The sequence below is a fragment of the Salmo salar genome, chromosome ssa03 (genome assembly GCF_905237065.1).
Source record: "Salmo salar chromosome ssa03, Ssal_v3.1, whole genome shotgun sequence".
NCBI lineage: Eukaryota > Metazoa > Chordata > Actinopteri > Salmoniformes > Salmonidae > Salmo > Salmo salar.
Genome location: NC_059444.1, coordinates 89982034 through 90001015, shown reverse-complemented (window position 1 = coordinate 90001015; position 18982 = coordinate 89982034). Strand labels below are relative to the sequence as shown.

General features: G+C 42.6%; 1 protein-coding gene across 1 annotated transcript; it reads right to left on the bottom strand.

Moving 5' to 3' along the window:
• Positions 1-3859: 3859 nt before the first annotated feature.
• LOC106601475 (zinc finger protein 135-like) lies at positions 3860-18026 on the bottom strand. The gene is made up of 3 exons (XM_045716079.1): positions 18018-18026; positions 6775-6904; positions 3860-6361 (listed from the first exon to the last, which is right to left on the bottom strand). The coding sequence occupies exons 1-3, from the start codon at positions 18024-18026 to the stop codon at positions 5148-5150; spliced, it is 1353 nt and encodes a 450-aa protein (XP_045572035.1). The 3' UTR covers positions 3860-5147.
• Between the last annotated feature and the right edge of the window lie 956 nt (positions 18027-18982).

Below are 18982 nucleotides of genomic sequence, written 5' to 3'. Positions count from 1 at the left end.
GGCCAGTCCTCTTCTGGCTGTGCCAGGTGGAGATTATAACAGAACATGGCCAAGATGTTCAAATGTTCATAAATGACCAGCATGGTCAAATAATAATAATCACAGTAGTTGTCGAGGGTGCAACAAGTCAGCACCTCAAGAGTAAATGTCAGTTGGCTTTTCATAGCCGATCATTGAGAGTATCTCTACCGCTCCTGCTGTCTCTAGAGAGTTGAAAACAGCAGGTCTGGGACAGGTAGCACGTCCGGTGAACAGGTCAGGGTTCCATAGCCGCAGGCAGAACAGTTGTAACTGGAGCAGCAGCACGGCCAGGTGGACTGGGGACAGCAAGGAGTCATCATGTCAGGTAGTCCTGAGGCATGGTCCTAGGGCTCAGGTCCTCAGAGAGAGAGAGAGAAAGAAAGAGAGAAAAAGAGAATTAGAGAGAGTATACTTAAATTCACACAGGAGACCGGATAAGACAGGAGAAATACTCCAGATATAACAGACTGACCCTAGCCCCCCGACACATAAACTACTGCAGCATAAATACTGGAGGCTGAGACAGGAGGGGTCAGGAGACACTGTGGCCCCATCCGATGATACCCCCGGACAGGGCCAAACAGGAAGGATATAACCCCACCCACTTTCCCAAAGCACAGCCCCCACACCACTAGAGGGATACCTTCAACCACCAACTTACCATCCTGAGACGAGGCCGAGTATAGCCCACAAAGATCTCCGCCACGGCACAACCCAAGGGGGTTGTTTGGATTGTTTCAGTAGCTCATAAAGAGCTACGCATTCTGATATGTTTTACTGTACTGCAAGTGCTATGGATGTATTGTTAAGGGAAACTTATTTTGTTCGTTGGAAGGCGGATAGTTAAGAGGAGTGACACGGGTACATCATCCTCCTTTGTATTTATGGGAACAAATATTTCCTAACACTGGATCCTATTCTTGGACAGTAAGAAGACTCAATGCAACAAACAAAAAAATTACTAATTACGGTCCATGAGTAACCTCAACCTTGTGGGTGTTTGGGCCAATAAAGGGCCAAATTCTACCACTGACTAGTCTCTCATGCCCCTATGAACGTGGACACAGGGCAATAGTTTTTAATCTAAACCAGCCCTTTTTTACTGGAGTACACTAACCCCTAATTGGGGCTCTTTTCTTGACCCACAGTAGCAGTTTACCAGATAAAAGTAGATTGTTGTAAGGGTGTATTACGTTGTCATATCCATTCTGGATTCGAAGTGGTACAATCATAGCTGAAAAATGCCTCTATGCATGTGTATACATTTTCCCCCAAGACAGAACTGCCAAAGGGAGTGGAGTTGCAATCTACTGCAGAGTTCTGTCATGCTATCCAGGTCTGTGTCCAAACAGTTCTAGCTTCTACTTTTCAAAATCCACCTTTCCAGAAATAAGTCTCTCACCGTTGCCACATGTTACAGACCCCCCTCAGCCCCCAGCTGCGCCCTGGACACCCTATGTGAATTAATTGCCCCCCATTTATCTTCAGAGTGTACTTTTAGGTGACTTAAACTGGGATATGCTTAACACCCTGGCCGTCCTACAATCCAAGATAGATGCCCTCAATCTCACCCAAATTATCATAGAAACTACTAGGTACAACCCCAAATCCGTAAACTCGGGCACCCTCATAGATATCATCCTGACCAACCTGCCCTCTAAATACACCTCTGCTGTCTTCAACCAGGATCTTAGCGATCACTGCCTCATTGTCTGCGTCCGTAATGGGTCCGTGGTCAAACGATCACTGTCAAACGCTCCCTAAAACACTTCTGCGAGCAGGCCTTTCTAATTGACCTGGCCCAGGTATCCTGGAAGGATATTGACCTCATCCCGTCAGTCGAGGATGCCTGGTCGTTCTTTAAAAATAATTTCCTCACAATCTTAAATAAGCATGCCCCTTTCAAAAAATGTAGAACTAAGAACAGATTACCATCCTGGTTCACTCCAGACCTGACTGCCCTTGACCAGCACAAAAACATCCCTGTGGCGTACTGCATTAGCATCGAATAGCCCCCGCAATGTGCAAATATGTTTCAGGGAAGTTAGGAACTTATCAGCAGACTCAACAGCCTTGATTTCTCAAATGACTGCCTCGCCTGGTTCACCAACTACTTCTCAGATAGAGTTCAGTGTGTCAAATCAGAGGGCCTGTTGTCCAGACCTCTGGCAGTCTCTATGGGGGTGCCACAGGGTTCAATTCTTTTCTCTGTATTTATTTTATTTTTCCTTTATTTAACTAGGCAAGTCAGTTAAGAACAAAGTCTAATTTTCAATGACGGCTTAGAAACAGTGGGTAAACTGCCTTGTTCAGGGGCAGAACAACAGATTTTTACCTAGCCAGCTTGGGGATTCGATCTTGCAACCTTTCGGTTACAAGTCCAACGCTCTAACCACTAGGCTACCTGCTGCCCCATATCAATGATGTCGCTCTTGCGGCTGGTGATTCTCTGATCCACTTCTACGCAGATGACACTTCTGGCCCTTCTTGCTCTTAAATGCAAGTAAAACTAAATGCATGCTCTTCAACCAATCGCTGCCAGCACCTGCCTGCTGCCCGCACCTGCCCGCGCCTTCTTCACCACGCTGTCTGTGTGGGTGGACCATTTCAGTTTGTCCGTGACGTGTACGCAGAGGAACTTACAACTCTCCACCCTCTCCACTACTGTCCCGTCAATGTAGATAGGGGGCTGCTCCCTCTGCTGTTTCCTGAAGTCCACGATCATCTCCTTTGTTTTGTTGACATTGAGTGTGAGGTTATTTTCCTGACACCACACTCCGAGGGCCGTCACCTCCTCCCTGTAGACCGTCTCGTCATTGTTGGTAATCAAGCCTACCACTGTAGTGTCGTCTGCAAACTTGATGATTGAGTTGGAAGTGTGCATGGCCACGCAGTCGTGGGTGAACAGAGAGTACAGGAGAGTGCTGAGAACGCACCCTTGTGGGGACCCAGTGTTGCGGATCAGCGGGGTGGAATGTTGTTACCTACCCTCACCACCTAGGGGCGGCCCGTCAGGAAGTCCAGGACCCAGTTGCACAGGGCGGGGTCGAGACCCAGGGTCTCGAGCTTAATGACGAGTTTGGAGGGTACTATGGTGTTAAATGCTGAGCTGTAATCGATGAACAGCATTCTTACATAGGTATTCCTCTTGTCCAGATGGGTTAGGGCAGTGTGCAGTGTGATGGCGATTGCGTCGTCTGTGGACCTATTGGGTTGGTAAGCAAATTGGAGTGGGTCTAGGGTGTCAGGTAGGGTGGAGGTGATATGGTCCTTGACTAGTCTCTCAAAGCACTTCATGATGACGGAAGTGAGTGCTACAGGGCGGTAGTCATTTAGCTCAGTTACCTTAGCTTTCTTGGGAACAGGAACAATGGGGGCCCTCTTGAAGCATGTGGGGACAGCAGACTGGGATAAGGATTGATTGAATATGTCTGTAAACACACCAGCCAGCTGGTCTGCGCATGCACTGAGGATGCGGCCGGGAATGCCGTCTGGGCCTGCAGCCTTGCGAGGGTTAACACGTTTAAATGTTTTACTCACGTTGGCTACAGTGAAGGAGAGCCCGCAGGTTTTGGTAGCGGGCCGTGTCAGTGGCACTGTATTGTCCTCAAATCGAGCAAAAAAGTTTAGTCTGTCTGGGAGCAAGGCAGAGCTGTTGTGAAGGGGTCTTCTTCTTTGGTATTCTGGCGGTCTGCAAACAATTGTTATAGATGCACGACTCAAACTGATTTGTCCATTTATCAGCCTACTATTTCGTAATGAATAGAAATAGTGATAACATACAGAACATGTAAGGGAATTCAGCCCTATGTTTATACAAGAGACCACAGGAAACTTCTTTGATCAGAGGTTAGTTTGTTTAATAAGGATTGCAACCCGGAGTATACACTTACAGCAATTTACAAACAACACACTCAGTTCTAAAGATGGTGTTTTCCCTTTTTATCCCCTACTATGGTTCACCCCACCCAGGGTGATGTCCCTTAACTATAATACAATATCAGCTCATAATTAATAGTTGCTAATACAAAGATGTTTCTGCTAGGTGGAGTTCAGCTTATTGTTATTTGCAGTTTCCCAATCCTTCTTCCGCTTGCCTGACCGAGCACCCTGTCTAATTGACTATAAGAACTAGATTAATTGTTGATTTATTTTTTTCAAATCAATGCGTGTCTATAACTGTGTGTATGTGCTTGTGTAAGAGTACAAGTGCATAGGTTTGTGTGTGTGGGTTTGCAATTAGTGGAGGGTGATATGTGCATTAACATTAGTGTAGTAACAAAACATTGGTTTAGGTGTTATTACATGATCGCTTGAAGTCATTACATTATTCATTAAAAAAGTTGTTAACTGGTACCGTAACTTATTACGACAACAATTCAACATTTTATCATATTAACCAACAATATATTACATTTACCAGTTTTATTACATTATAAATCTAAAAGTTATTACATTAACCGTTGTTACAAGACACAGTATGCATAGTTCTTGCCTTGACCTCATGGAAATTGTTATCCAATACATTATGGATTCGATTTAGTTTCATTTCAATCAATATAAAAATTTAAGTGATAACTTCTTATTTAGAAGATAATGGATTGAATTCATTGAGCAATTGAATACATGAATATACACCTATTGTTGAAACATTATTCTACATAATGACATTTAATAATAATAGTATCCTGAGTGTATGAAAGATACAATTATCAACACCCCCCCACACAGGTTCACTATGACATTTTCTATGATAACATTTATCCATTTAGATCCCAATGTGTGATATTACATAAACACAGGGGAGACCTGATCCTAGATCAGAACTGCATATTATGCTGCACAGAGGTTACCATGGTGATCAGACTACGGCAACTGTTTAAGAATGGGAGATGGATATGACTGTTCACTAGATGTTTTCTATTGATCCTTTATTTAGGGATCTGGAACCGGTGCCGGAAGGAAAGAAGATGAAATCCAGCATGTTTGTGCTTTCTGTTTTTTACTCATTGACCCTAAATAAACAAAGTTCTTCCCACCTAGACAGTCATAAGGTTCCTTCTCCAGTGTGTGTTCACTGGTGTGAATAAAGGGTCCCTTATTGACTGAAGCGCTTCCCACACTGATCACAGATATAAGGCTTCTGTCCAGTGTGTTTGCTGGTGTGCAGTCAGGCTCCCAGATTGAGCAAAGCACTTTCCACAATGATCACAGCTATAAGGCTTCTCTCCAGTGTGTGTTCGCTGGTGTTTAGTCAGGTTGCATACCTGATTGAAGCTCTTTCCACACTGATCACAGCAATAAGGCTTCTCTCCAGTGTGTGTTCGCTGGTGTGCAGTCAGGGTGGAAGCTAGAGCAAAGCTCTTTCCACACTGATCACAGCAATAAGGCTTCTCTCCTGTGTGTGTTCGCTGGTGTATATTCCGGTTTACTGATTGAGAAAAGCCCCTTCCACAATGATCACAGCTGTAAGGCTTCTCTCCAGTGTGTGTTCGCTGGTGTGTAGTCAGGGAGGAAGCTAGACCAAAGCTCTTCCCACATAGACAGACATACGTTCTCTCTCCAGTGTGTGTTACCTGGTGTCTAATCAGGGAGGAAACTACAGCAAAGATCTTCCCACACTGACCACAGCTGTAAGGTTTCTCTCCAGTGTGTGTTCGCTGGTGTATAGTTAGTTTTTCTGATACAGCAAAGCTCTTCTCACACTGATCACAGCTATAAGGCTTCTCTCCTGTGTGTATTCGCTGGTGTATATTCCGGGTTACTGATTGAGAAAAGCCCCTTCCACACTGATCACATCTATAAGGCTTCTCTCCTGTGTGTATTCGCTGGTGTATAGTTAGTTTTTCTGATACAGCAAAGCTCTTTCCACACTGATCACAGTTATAAGGCTTCACACCAGTGTGTATTAGCTGGTGTGTAGTCAGGTGGACTGACTGATTGAAGCTCTTTCCACACTGATCACAGCTATAAGGCTTCTCTCCAGTGTGTACACGCTTGTGTATGGTTAGGACTCCTGCACTAACAAAGCTTTTCCCACAATCAAGGCAGGGGTAAGACTTCTCCTTTGTACAAATTCTTACATTAGATTTGAAGGTGTTAGATGCAGCAAAACTCTTCCCACACTGATCACAGTGAATAATGAAGCCACTCCGGCTAGTGAAACTCTTCCCACAGTCAGAGCAGCAGTGGTGAGGTTTCTTCCCTGTACGTCTCTGCTGGTGCTTCTTGAGATGTTCTGATCTGGAGAGACTCTTCTCTGTCTCGTCAGCAACATGATGCTGTTGAGGCTCCCCAGATGATAAGCCCCTCCCACTGAGAGAACGGTACGGGGTTTCCCCTGTAAAACAATAACATTAAATAACTAGGTTGTCAATATGAGTCCATAAACAAATACTATTTAGCAGACTTACAGGAGAAATTAGGGTTAAGTACCTTGCTCAAGGGCAGACAGATTTTTCACATTGTCGGCTCAGAGATTCATACCAGCAACCTTTAGTAGTGGCCGAACGCTCTTAACCACTAACCTACCTGCTGCCCTTATGATCAATATACACTCAGTGGCCAGTTTATTAGGTAAACCCCCCCCCCCCCCATTCACGAAACTGGGTCAACAATTTACTGTCTACTGAGTGTATACTGCTTATCAATCAATTAACAGAAGTTGCAGAAAAGTCTCATCCACACACGCCATTGTTCTTACTTGATGAAATCAAATCTCCCTCATCCTCGTGCCCCCTCTCACAGTTCCACTCTGCCCTGGTGTTTTCCTGCAGTCGACCAGCCCCACAGACACCCTCTTCAGACCCAGCAGTAAGGTGCTACCAGGAGAGTTGTGACCAGGGGACTCTGGCAGGTTGGAGGGGGACGGGCTAGCTCTGTCCTGGTGACCACAGGAAGTATTGTACATAGAATATCATTAGACCAAGCATTTGATTACTTTAGTCTAAATCTGATTGGAGATATTATAAGGATGCACCATTTTCCTGAAGTGTGTCATCGTTCACTACTTTCCACAAATGTAGCGTTATTTTCTAATCACTTTGGCAAATTTTTCTAAATGGAAGTGATACTTGTAATGCCCCCTGTCTTATGTTCAGAATCTTTGATTGAGCATTCATTGGAGTTGAACACATCTATCACCCCTGAGTTAGTCTTGGTTAACCCAGAACTAATGTCTCTCGTAATTGGTCAGCTGCTCGATTTAGTTCTGGGTTCATACGTGTTAGGAGGTGAGCTTAAGAGATGGACGCCAACCTCTGCCGAATCGTGATTTGTCAATATAACCAGAGGAAAAACCAAAACACCTGACCTGCTGCTGCTCATTATGATGTAGTATTTTTTCTACCTTTATTTAACTAGACAAGTCAGTTAAGAACATTTTCTTATTTACAATGACGGCCTAGGAACAGTGGGTTAACTGCCTTGTTCAGGGGCAGAATGACAGATTTGTACCCTGTCAGCTCAGGGATTCAATCTTGAAACCTTTGGGTTACTAGTCCAACGCTCAAACCACTAGGCTACCTGCCACACCCCCTAGTATTTAGAGCCAATTCCATAAATTATTTGGTTTTACCTTCCACCCTAAATTAAATGAATGTCAATTTATAGAGTTATCCCTATGTACAATAGAGCCACGTCTTTCTGGTGCCTTTTACAGCTTGTTCTAGCCTAAAGCATTGCAGAGTTATGCACCCTATGCATTTATATAATCAGGGTTTGGGGGGCTTTAGCCCCTCCCCCACCCCAAGCACCACACCACTGGAATGGCCGTTGACAAATATCCAACACATTGGCTAGTCCACCATCCAGATCAGAGCTGTAGATGCAATCAAGCCTGTCTAATGGCAGAGTTGTTAGTTTGGCACTGTTGATCAGCAGATTTGGATAAAAATGTCAAGACAGGAGAAGGAGCATACTGGAATCTGTTCTGGATGTTCGAACTGCAGTGCACAACATGCTGTTTACATGTGTATTTGCCCTCCTCCGCCCTCCCTTCGGCAAATCAGATCACGACTCCAATCTGCTACTCTCTGCCCATCCACATCGACGGGGATGGTCAAGTTCCTTTGTGTACGCATCACTGACAATCTGAAATGGTCCATCCACACAGACAATGTGGTGAAGAAGGCTGAACAGCGCCTCTTCAACCTCAGGAGGCTGAAGAAATTCAGCTTGGCCCCTAAGACCCACAAACGTTTACAGATGCACCATAGAGAGCATCCTGTCGGGCTGTATCACCGCCTGGTACAGCAACTACACCGTTTGCAACTTCAGGGCTCTCCAGGGGGTGGTGCGGTCTGCCCAACGTATCACCGGGGCACAATGCCTGCCTCCAGGACAGTTAAGCATCCAATGTCACAGGAAGACCAAAAAGATCATCAAGGTCATCAACCACCCGAGCCACAGCCTGTTCACCCCGCTATCATCCAGAAGGCGAGGTCAGTACAGGTGCATCAAAGCTGGGACATAGAGCCTGAAAAACGGCTTCTATCTCAAGGCCATCGGACTGTTAAATCACTAGCCAGCCTGCACCCAGTACCCTGCCTTGAACTTAGTAACTGTCACTAGCTCACCACTACCCAGTTGGGCTACCATGCACCTTAGAGGCTGCTGCCCTTTGTAAGTAGACATGGACCACTGGTCACTTTAATAATGTTTACATACTGTTTTAACCACATCATATGTATATACTGTATTCTAGTCAAGGCCATCCTATTCAACTATTGCTGTATATATATATACACACACAAAATTCAATAATAAGTATTCTACAGTTATGCTAAATATTCTATCCACATACTGTCCATAATGTCTATACATCCTGTGATGAAAAATATTATGTGAAGAGTAGCCTTAAATGTTCATTTTGTCATAAATAATCCTTGGTTCCTGCCTGTGCTTGGTAAAGATATGACCCCATCCTTAGGAGCATCTGGTAGATCGTCCAGAATATGTTCTATAAGTCAAGACAGGTGACGGTGCCAGACACATGCCGGAACCAACCCTATGAACGATGACTATGTAACATGTCTGTAACCAGTATATAAGAGATCTACCGGGACTGCCCCGAGGGAGCTACCTTCAGAACGGTGCTTTTTTTTGTCAGCCACGAGCATTAGTGAGGTCGGCCACGGATGTCGGCTAATTAAGCCTGGCTTGCGGTCTGCGTTCCAATTCAGCCCAAAAGTGTTTTATGGGGTTGAGGCCAGGGCTCTGTGCGGGCCAGTCAAGTTCTTCCACACCTATCTCAACAAACCATTTCTGTATGGACGTTGACAATGTCATGCTGAAACAGGAAAGGGCCTTCCCCAAACTGTTGCCACAAAGTTGGAAGCACAGGAACGTCTAGAATGTCATTCTAGAACTCCCTTCACTGTAACTAAGGGGCCAAACCCAAACCACGAAAAAACATTCCCAGACAATTATTCCTCCTCCACCAAACTTTACAGGTGGCACTATGCATTGGGGCAGGTAGCGTTCTCCTGGCATCCGCCAAACCCAGATTGGTCCATCGGCGGCGAGCCTCACACCACTCCAGCCGACGCTTGGGATTGCACATGGTGATCTTAGGCTTGAGTGCAGCTGCTCAGCTATTGAAACCCATTTCATGAAACTCCCGACGAACAGTTATTGTGCTGACGTTGCGTCCAGAGGCAGTTTGGAACTCGGTGGGGAGTGTTGCAACTGAGGACGGACGATTTTTACTCGCTGCGCGCTTCAGTACTCGGTGGTCCCGTTCTGTGATCTTGTGTGGCATACCCTTCTCGATTGAGCCATTGTTGCTCCTAGACGTTCTACTTCACAATAACAGCACTTACAGTTAACCGGGGAAGCTCTAGCAGGGCAGAAATTTAACAAACTGACTTGTTGGAAAGGTGGAATCCTATTATGGTGCCACGTTGAAAGTCACTGAACTCTTCAGTAAGGCCATTCCACTGCCAATGTGTGTCTATGGAGGTTGCATGACTGTGTGCTCAATTGTATACACCTGTCAGCAACGCGTGTGGCTGAAATAGCCAAATCCAATCATTTGAAGGGGTGGCCACATACTTATGAATGTACTGTATTTATACTCTGGACTAATATTAACATATTTCTGAATTCCATTATTTTAGATGTGTAACGTTATTGTTGTGAAATGTTAGATATTACTGCACTGTTGGAACTAGGAACACAAGCATTTCGCTACACCTGCAATAAGATCTGCTAAGTATGTGTATGTGACCAGTACAATCTGATTTTATTTGTTTTCTCAGCTACAGTTGGAGTTGTGTCCTGTCTGACAGTGAAATATGGCTAGCTCTTACCATAAGCTTGAACTATAGCGTAGCTAGCTAGCGTTTGTGGTAGAAATTACAACATTGTTATTCAAATGACCTTTTATATTAGAATATTCTTCAATTAGTACTTTCACACTGTCTATTGGCGTGAGAGGAGCCTCTGAGGCTTAATGCTGGCAGTTGATTTACAATGCCTTGGTGATAAGACTACACTCCACTGCATGATTAGTGATTAGTGTCTGTGTGAAATGCTGGTCTGTCTGCCAGGGCCAGGCAAACTCAACCTCCAGTTTCTCTCCCACATCACAAATGGACACTGGATTTCATCTGTTGTGGGAAGGACCCAGTGTCCTATGCATTATCATTTCTGTATAAACAAGTAGTAAATGACCTAGAGACAGACATTTGGCACCATGTAAATCTTGCTGTCTGTTGCTTGAAAGCCCTTGTATAATTTCACATCTTTTTCATGAGGAATCAGGAGGACTATAAAAAGTTGTAACCTACCCCTGCTTATTTGGGCTTTTAACTCTACACCATTGGGTGACCGTTAACGCTCCATTACTGCAGTAATTTTTAATAAAGTTTGATGATTTTGTAGAAATCTAAAAGTCTCTCCTTTTGATTAGAATAACTACCACGACACGTTGCAGAAGTCCATTGCATGCATTGTAAGGTGGCAGCGTGACAATTTGGTTTTGAACTGATGTAACTAGCTAACCATGTTTTGTGGAAAAATGTAGGACTGCCATTTAGACATGAACTAGCTATCGTTGACAGCTGTCGTTGTCTGCTGGCTAACTAATGGCTGCAGTTATTTGCGTAACAACCCTTCCATAAACAATTACAGCTAGTTAACTTTCTTTGCCTGTTCGTTAGCTAGCTACAGAGGCTAGCTGCTGGACTTTGGACAAGCAAGCTAACGTTAGCTAATAGCAGCTGTATTGTTGCCAAGCAACAGAGTTGCTGACCAGGTTTGATAGAACTCTGAGATGAAGCTGAAAATAAATTAGTATCAGAAAAGCTACAAAAAGGTAGCACATCATTCGTTCTTAATGGACGGAAATGTGCACGTGAGAGCGAGAAATGATCAATGTAATAAAAAATGATGCATCTACAAAATGTGTCAATCCGACAAGTCCAAAGGTCACTTTATGGAAGCTATATCTCTGACTCCCTGATCAAATTTAGGATAAATAAAAACAAGTGTTGTTTTAATCCAAAGCAAGAATTTGAGCTAAACAGGTACAGAAAATACTCTAAACTCACGACTATAATGGAATGGAATATATTATAATAATAATAATTGTCCAAATGACATTTTTTGAAAATGTGTAGGTAGTGAGATGCGTATAAAAGTAACTAGTCAAAAAAAGAGTAATAATTTGAAAAGGGGCAATTAACATGCTGGACTAGCGCATCGTTAGCCATGAATTAAAGGCTATCGAGCGAGCATTTTAGCCAGGTTGCCTAGCACAACAAACCATGGATAGACACATCATATTTAGCTTAGGTTGATGGGACAAAATCGTTAATTGCATCTTTTAGTTGTCACTGTTGTAGACTAAACCTAGGTGATTAGATTATGTTGAAGTAGTGCTGGAATAGTTGAGGCAGCCCCTGTCATCTTTGCGGTAACTAAATCAATAGTTGTTTAGTAGTTAGAAAATGTCGGAAACATTAACTTGCTTAACTATGTTATTTTACCCACTCAACGCTACTGTAAGGTGAACCTTGGCCTCATTATTTCTCCATGCTTCTGAGGTGTAAAGACAGACGAAAACGTGAAATGTATGAAATGAACGCTACTGTGTGAATTAAAATGTAATGTTTGGATTGTTTGAATAGCTCATAAAGAGCTATGCATTCTGATATGTTTTAATGTACTGCAAGTGCTATGGATGTATTGTTAAGGGAAACTTATTTTGTTCGTTGGAAGGCGGATAGTTAAGAGAGGAGTGACACAGGTACGGTCCTGTCATTTAAATTGAGTTGATTAGATTATAATCTGGGTGTTGTCCAATTTTTTTTTTTTACAAGAAAAGGGCAAAGAAATGTTAATTCATGTTGTACGTGAGTTTCTGCTTGAATTTGGTTAAAAGGAGAGTGAACTTGTTAGCAAGCTCCTGTGTGTCAGTTTTTTCTCTTAGAGATTGATTGTTCTGAATTTAAGACACGTGTAACCACGTTAAATCTATTGCTGATAGTCATTTACTGAGTAGTCTAATTTATCATGCATTTCCTATACACTGTAATTATTTGAGTGGTAATTGTTTAGTGACTAATACATTCCATTCGTTAAATTGAGTAAATGCATTCCTCGTTTTACAGAGTAATTTGTCAACAACTCTGCAGTGCACGCCATTCCAGCTGTGTGGCGCTTGGGGACGAGATCATTATTTTTCTTTTTCTTCTCCTCCTTTGGTGGGTTTTATCGGCAGTTGGCATTCAACGTTATGGTGCGTTACCGCCACCTACTGTACTGGAGTGTGGGCCAGAGACCGGGAGAAACTAAATCCTACCTGCCAGCCCCGTTGCTCTTAAAAAATATAATATATTTGAGACTATATCTAATGACGTTCTACTCAATATACTCTTCAAACTCATTTCCTGTATCCCCTTCTCCCTCATACTAGATCTCATCCTCTCTCTTTCCCTCCAATAATGTCCACACCGTATCAATAGTATCAATTCATGCTCCACTGTCTCTGTTTCCTGGCAATACAAACATTTTCCTGTTGGAAGCTTTCCTATCACATGTAAGGTTTTATTCAACTGTCTGTGTCCCACCCTTAATCTTGTAAATATAGCCTCTTCTCTTCTGTACCTTCCTGCCGTTCTCCCCTCCCAAACTTTCCTCTGTACTTGAAATAAAATGCCTGCCCATAGTATCTATTTTCCACTGCTCCTGCCATTTCTCCACCTTCACTGTCCATATCATGCTTTTTGTCTCTGCCTTACTCATTGAAACTACCACATCAACATCCCCACTACTAATGCTTGTTTAGCCAGTACATCAAATGCCTCGTTCCCCTCCACTCCCACACGAGCTGTGACCCATGTAAATATTATCTCTATACCCATTTGTTTACTCCTGCCATGGGTTTGTAGCACCTCATAAAGCAGGTCTTGTCTGCTACGTGATATAAAAGGACGGGAGACTCCTTAGCACTGCACATGAATCAGAGCAAATAACTACTCTTTCTGGCTTAACTTCCTCCACCCACTGCAAGGCCAACAGTATGGCCATCATCTCCGCCGTATATAGAGCCAGTTGATATGTAATACGTTTCCTGAGTCTCACCCCACATTCCTGCACTACAAATGCTGACCCAGTACGTCCTGTCCTTGGATCTTTTGAACCATCTGTGTAAATGGCCACAAAATTCTGATACACAGTATCCAGACATCTCTTAAACCAATCAGATGGATCAACACCCTCCATATCTTTCTGTAGTCTCTCCAATACTTCTAGATCTACTACTGGAGGTGGGAGGAGCCATGGTGGATTCACAGGGATAGCTCAGGGCTAATGACCCCAAACCCTGATTATGTAAATGTATAGGATGCACAACTGCAATGCTTTCGGCTAGAAACAAGCTGTAAAGGCACAAGAAAGACATGGCTCTATTGTACAAGAAAAACGGCACTGAGGTAAAGACAGTTTCAGGTTGGATATTCGACAGATATATTCCTTATGTCCACCAACAGCAGTTAGGGACCGTCAACATAGTGACAAATCAAATTACCCTTCTATATTAGTTTGTCCATTTTCATCTCACACGTTTGTACATTAATTTTTTAATAGCTCCTTGGTCATGTGACCTAGTGACTTCAATCAAGGTTCAGAATGCCCACTGACTACCCTTCTATATTGCACACCCATTAGCTAGTCCATTTTCATCTCACAAGATTTGACATGATTTTTATTTTATTAAAAATATCAATAGCTCCTTGGTCATGTGACCTAATGACTTCAAACAAGGTTCAGAATGTCCACTCAGTGGGCCTACACATTGCACACCCTTTAGTTAGTCCATTTTCATCTCACATGATTTTACATGAATTTTTCAAAATGTAAAATTTCAATAGCTCCTTGGTCATGTGACCTAATGACTTCAAACAAGGTTCAGTATGTCCACTGACTTACCTTTTATATTGCACACCCTTTAGTCTCACAAGATTTTACATTAATTTTCTAAATGTACAATTTCAATAGCTCCTTGGTCATGTGACCTAGTGACTTCAAACAAGGTTCAGAATATCCACTCAGTGGGCCTACACATTGCACACCCTTTAGTTAGTCCATTTTCATCTCAGCCACGCTCAAGGTACAAAACGATATCATAACCACCATCAACCTGGCCAAGGCTTGACTCTGTCAATCACCGTATTCTTATTGGCAGACTCAATAGCCTTGGTTTCTCAAATGACTGCCTCGCCTGGTTCACCAACTACTTTGCAGATAGAGTTCAGTGTGTAAAATCGGAGGGCCTGTTGTCCGGACCTCTGGCAGTCTCTATGGGGGTACCACAGAGTTCAATTCTTGGGCCGACTCTTTTCTCTGTATATATCAATGATGTCTCTCTTGCTACGGGTGATTCCCTGATGCACCTCTACGCAGACGACACCATTCTGTATACATCTGGCCCTTCTTTGGACACTGTGTTAATAACTAACCTCCAAACGAGCTTCAATGCTACACAACACTCCTTCCATGGCCTCCAACTGCTCTTAAACGCAAGCAAAACCAAATGCATGCTTTTTAACCATTCGCTGCCCACACCCGCCCGCTCGACTAGCATCACTACTCTGGACGGTTCTGACCTAGAATACGTGGACAACTACAAATACCTAGGTGTCTGGCTAGACTGTAAACTCTCCTTCCAGACTCATATCAAACATCTCCAATCCAAAATCAAATCTACATTTACATTTTAGTCATTTAGCAGACGCTCTTATCCAGAGCGACTTACAATAGTGAATGCATACATTTCATTTCATGCATTTTTTTTTTTGTACTGGCCCCCCGTGGGAATCGAACCCACAACCCTGGCGTTGCAAACACCATGCTCTACCAACTGAGCCACAGGGAACAAATCTAGAATCGGCTTTCTATTTTGCAACAAAGCCTCCTTCACTCACGCCGCCAAACTTACCCTAGTAAAACTGACTATCCTACCGATCCTCGACGATTTCATCTACAAAATAGCTTCCAATACTCTACTCAGCAAAAAGGATGCAGTCTATCACAGTGCCATTCGTTATGTTACCAAAGCACCTTATACCACCCACCACTGCGACCTGTATGCTCTAGTTGGCTGGCCCTCGCTACATATTCGTCGCCAGACCCACTGGCTCCAGGTCATCTACAAGTCTATGCTAGGTAAAGCTCTGCCTTATCTCAGCTCACTGGTCATGATAACAACACCCACCCGTAGCACACGCTCCAGCAGGTATATCTCACTGGTCATCCCCAAAGCCAACACCTCCTTTGGCCGCCTTTCCTTCCAGTTCTCTGCTGCCAGTGACGGGAACGAATTGCAAAAATTGCTGAAGCTGGAGACTTACATTTCCCTCACTAACTTTAAACATCAGCTATCTGAGCAGCTAACCGATCGCTGCAGCTGTACATAGTCCATCTGTAAATAGCCCACCCAATCTACCTACCTCCTCCCCATATTGTTTTTAATTTACTTTGCTGCTCTTTTGCACACCAATAACACTACTTACACACCATCATCTGATCATCATCATCTGCTCATCTATCACTCCAGTGTTAATCTGCTAAATTGTAATTACTTTGCTACTATGGCCTATTTATTGCCATACCTCCTCACGCCATTTGCACACACTGTATATAGACTTTCTTTTTTTTCTATTGTGTTATTGACTGTACACTTGTTTATTCCATGTAACTGTGGTGTTGTTTCTGTCGCACTGCTTTGCTTTATCTTGGCCAGGTCGCAGTTGTAAATGAGAACTTGTTCTCAACTAGCTTACCTGGTTAAATAAAGGTTAAATTAAAAAAATATATAAAAAATGTGCGAAATTGTAACTATTTTGCCACTATGGCCTATTTATTGCCTTACCTCCCTAATCTTACTTCATTTGCACACACTGTATATAGACTTTTCCATTGTGTTATTGACTGTACATTTGTTTATTCCATGTGTAACTCTGTGTTGTTGTTTGTGTCACACAGGTTTGCATTATCGTAAGAGTAGGGGTGTTAACCCCGGTGTCCTGGCTAAATTCCCAATCTGGCCCTCATACCATCATGGCCATCTAATCATCCCCAGCTTACAATTGGCTCATTCATCGACCTCCTCTCCCCTGAAACTATTCCCCAGGTCGTTGCTGTAAATGAGAATGTGTTCTCAGTCAACTTACCTGGTAAAATAAATAAATAAAATTATCTTGGCCAGGTCGCAGTTGTAAATGAGAACTTGTTCTCAACTGGCTTACCTGGTTGAATAAAGGTGAAATAAAAAAAAAGAAATAAAAAAATACTGTATGTGGGAATGTCTTATGTCCATCCTACATGTAGTGTTGGTACATGAAATATTCCTCAACTGCATATATCATAAATTGCTACTACAAATAGAAGTATTATGTTCAACAACTGACATTTTCAGATATTATTTTGTCAACACACTTTGGTGCTTACAATTAATTCTCTGTTGTCATAGATTTGGTGGGCACTGTCATCTGTGATCTTTGTGATATGACTTTCTTTAAGCACGTACTGATGAAACTGTCACTTAATATTTTTTATTAAAGTCTACAAACGCTCTACATTTATTCACTATGTGATAGGGTTGGATGCTATATGCTACTTTTATTATTGTCCTGTAAATGGTTCAGTGCCTATAATTTAGGCTGTGTGTAGAATTGGGCATATAGGAAATTACCTCTACTAATAAATTACTACTAGATTATAGTGATAAGGAAAACAGCATACAAATTTGGCTTGTGTATTCAGTTGCCTATAACTAATCAGAATTCCAAAAAGAGAATACTTCAAAATGAGAAGATCCTGCTATGGAATAGACGACAGGGTGGACATAAAGTGGAAAGGAGGGGAAATAACTCACACCATGCAGCAGGACACCTTCAGCTACGGGGTCTTTGTAATGCAGGTTTGATTGTTATATTTTCAATAATGAATGGTTAGCTGTTATGTGACAATTAGGTCAAAAACTCTATTTTATTTTTTGTTGTAGATGGAAAGCGAAGGAATGTCCTTTGGAAAGCGAATGAATGTCCAAATCGTGAAAATAAGACCTGTGCAATGTTGTGCGCAATTATTCCAACATAATGACACTTATTTGGAGTCTGTGGCTCAAGTGGTTTGAAAGCTATTGAGGTTTGAAAGCGCGAATATCCGACTTGAAACTGTCTTTACCTCGGTCTCAAACCGCCAATGCATAGCATCAGCAATCCAGGGTTTATATACATCTTTGGTGTAGCCTATGCCTAATTATTTCTCCCTGCTTCTGACTTGACCTGCTGCTGGTTGAGCATTGCCTTGTATCATCAATCTGTGTGCGATAGGCTGGTAGGCTACTTGGCTGAAATTACCACTATGGTTTCTTTTGTCTAGCTGTTCAAATCGAACTCATGGATGTGGAAGATCACACGTGAAAACTGTACCTAGACATTTTATACACCACAATAGGTATACTATTAATAAAAGTCAACCAAACTTACCCGATCCATCTTGGAAGCCAATGTTTCTTCAAAAAAAAAACGACATTAAATGTGTATGCTACAGTTACTTTCTTTGTCACAGCGTCCAGATAAAGAAAATATATACCACACCTTTATACATCTCAAAACCCAATTTAAATTGTGACAAATAAACGTCTCATGTAGACTAATCTTACAATAGAAACATTCTGCAAAAGCCTGTGGAATTCTATTCGATTTGAAAACTCGATAGAGGCAGGAAACAAAGAACTTCCTGTTGATGCTTTTCAGCTTCTTCTGTGGTGTTTAAGAGGTGCCGCCACCTACTGTACATAGTCATCAACACCTCTCTTCAAGTGGGTGAGGAGGTTAAGGGAGTCATTATGCTCGCAAATAGTTTTGTATTATATCATTAATCTATTTAAACTGTACATTATTACATGTTTCAGTGTTTTCGGATCACGTGTGGTTGTATTATTTTTACATTTGCAAATAAAATCTAATTAAAATCACAAATCTAAGGTATTTATAGAAACAACAAAAACAGAAATTCTTTGCTATTGTCTTTCAAATTAGCTCATGGCTAGATGGCTTTATAGGGCTTGTAGCGGTTCTCTGAAAGGAAGACGCAAAAATGGCTCGCCAATGGCTTAAAGCGGTCTTATGAGTGCAGGCTAAGGGACTTCTATTCGATCAAATAAACCTCACATAGCAAATAAGCCATTCGTTTTTTGCTTGACCAAATTCAACACTTTCATTGACCTAGGGCGACAGATTTGCCCTCGAGATGGCCTCTTTGCCTCTTCTTATCTGACAACGTTCTCTTTGAGCGAACAGATATTTTTATTGGTTGAGGCCCAGTAAGAGTGGCCTCGTAAATAAAATACCGATTACAGCTGCGCTGTCCTTGCAGTGAAACAGTAAAGTCTGATGTATGTTCAATCCGACGTCTGCAGTGGCCATACAGCATTTACAACGATGCAACC

Coding starts and splice junctions, on each gene's coding strand:
- LOC106601475 (XM_045716079.1), bottom strand. Junction 6,362..6,774: donor CAGGAAAACACCAGGGCAGA/GTGGAACTGTGA, acceptor ATTGTTTTACAG/GGGAAACCCCGTACCGTTCT.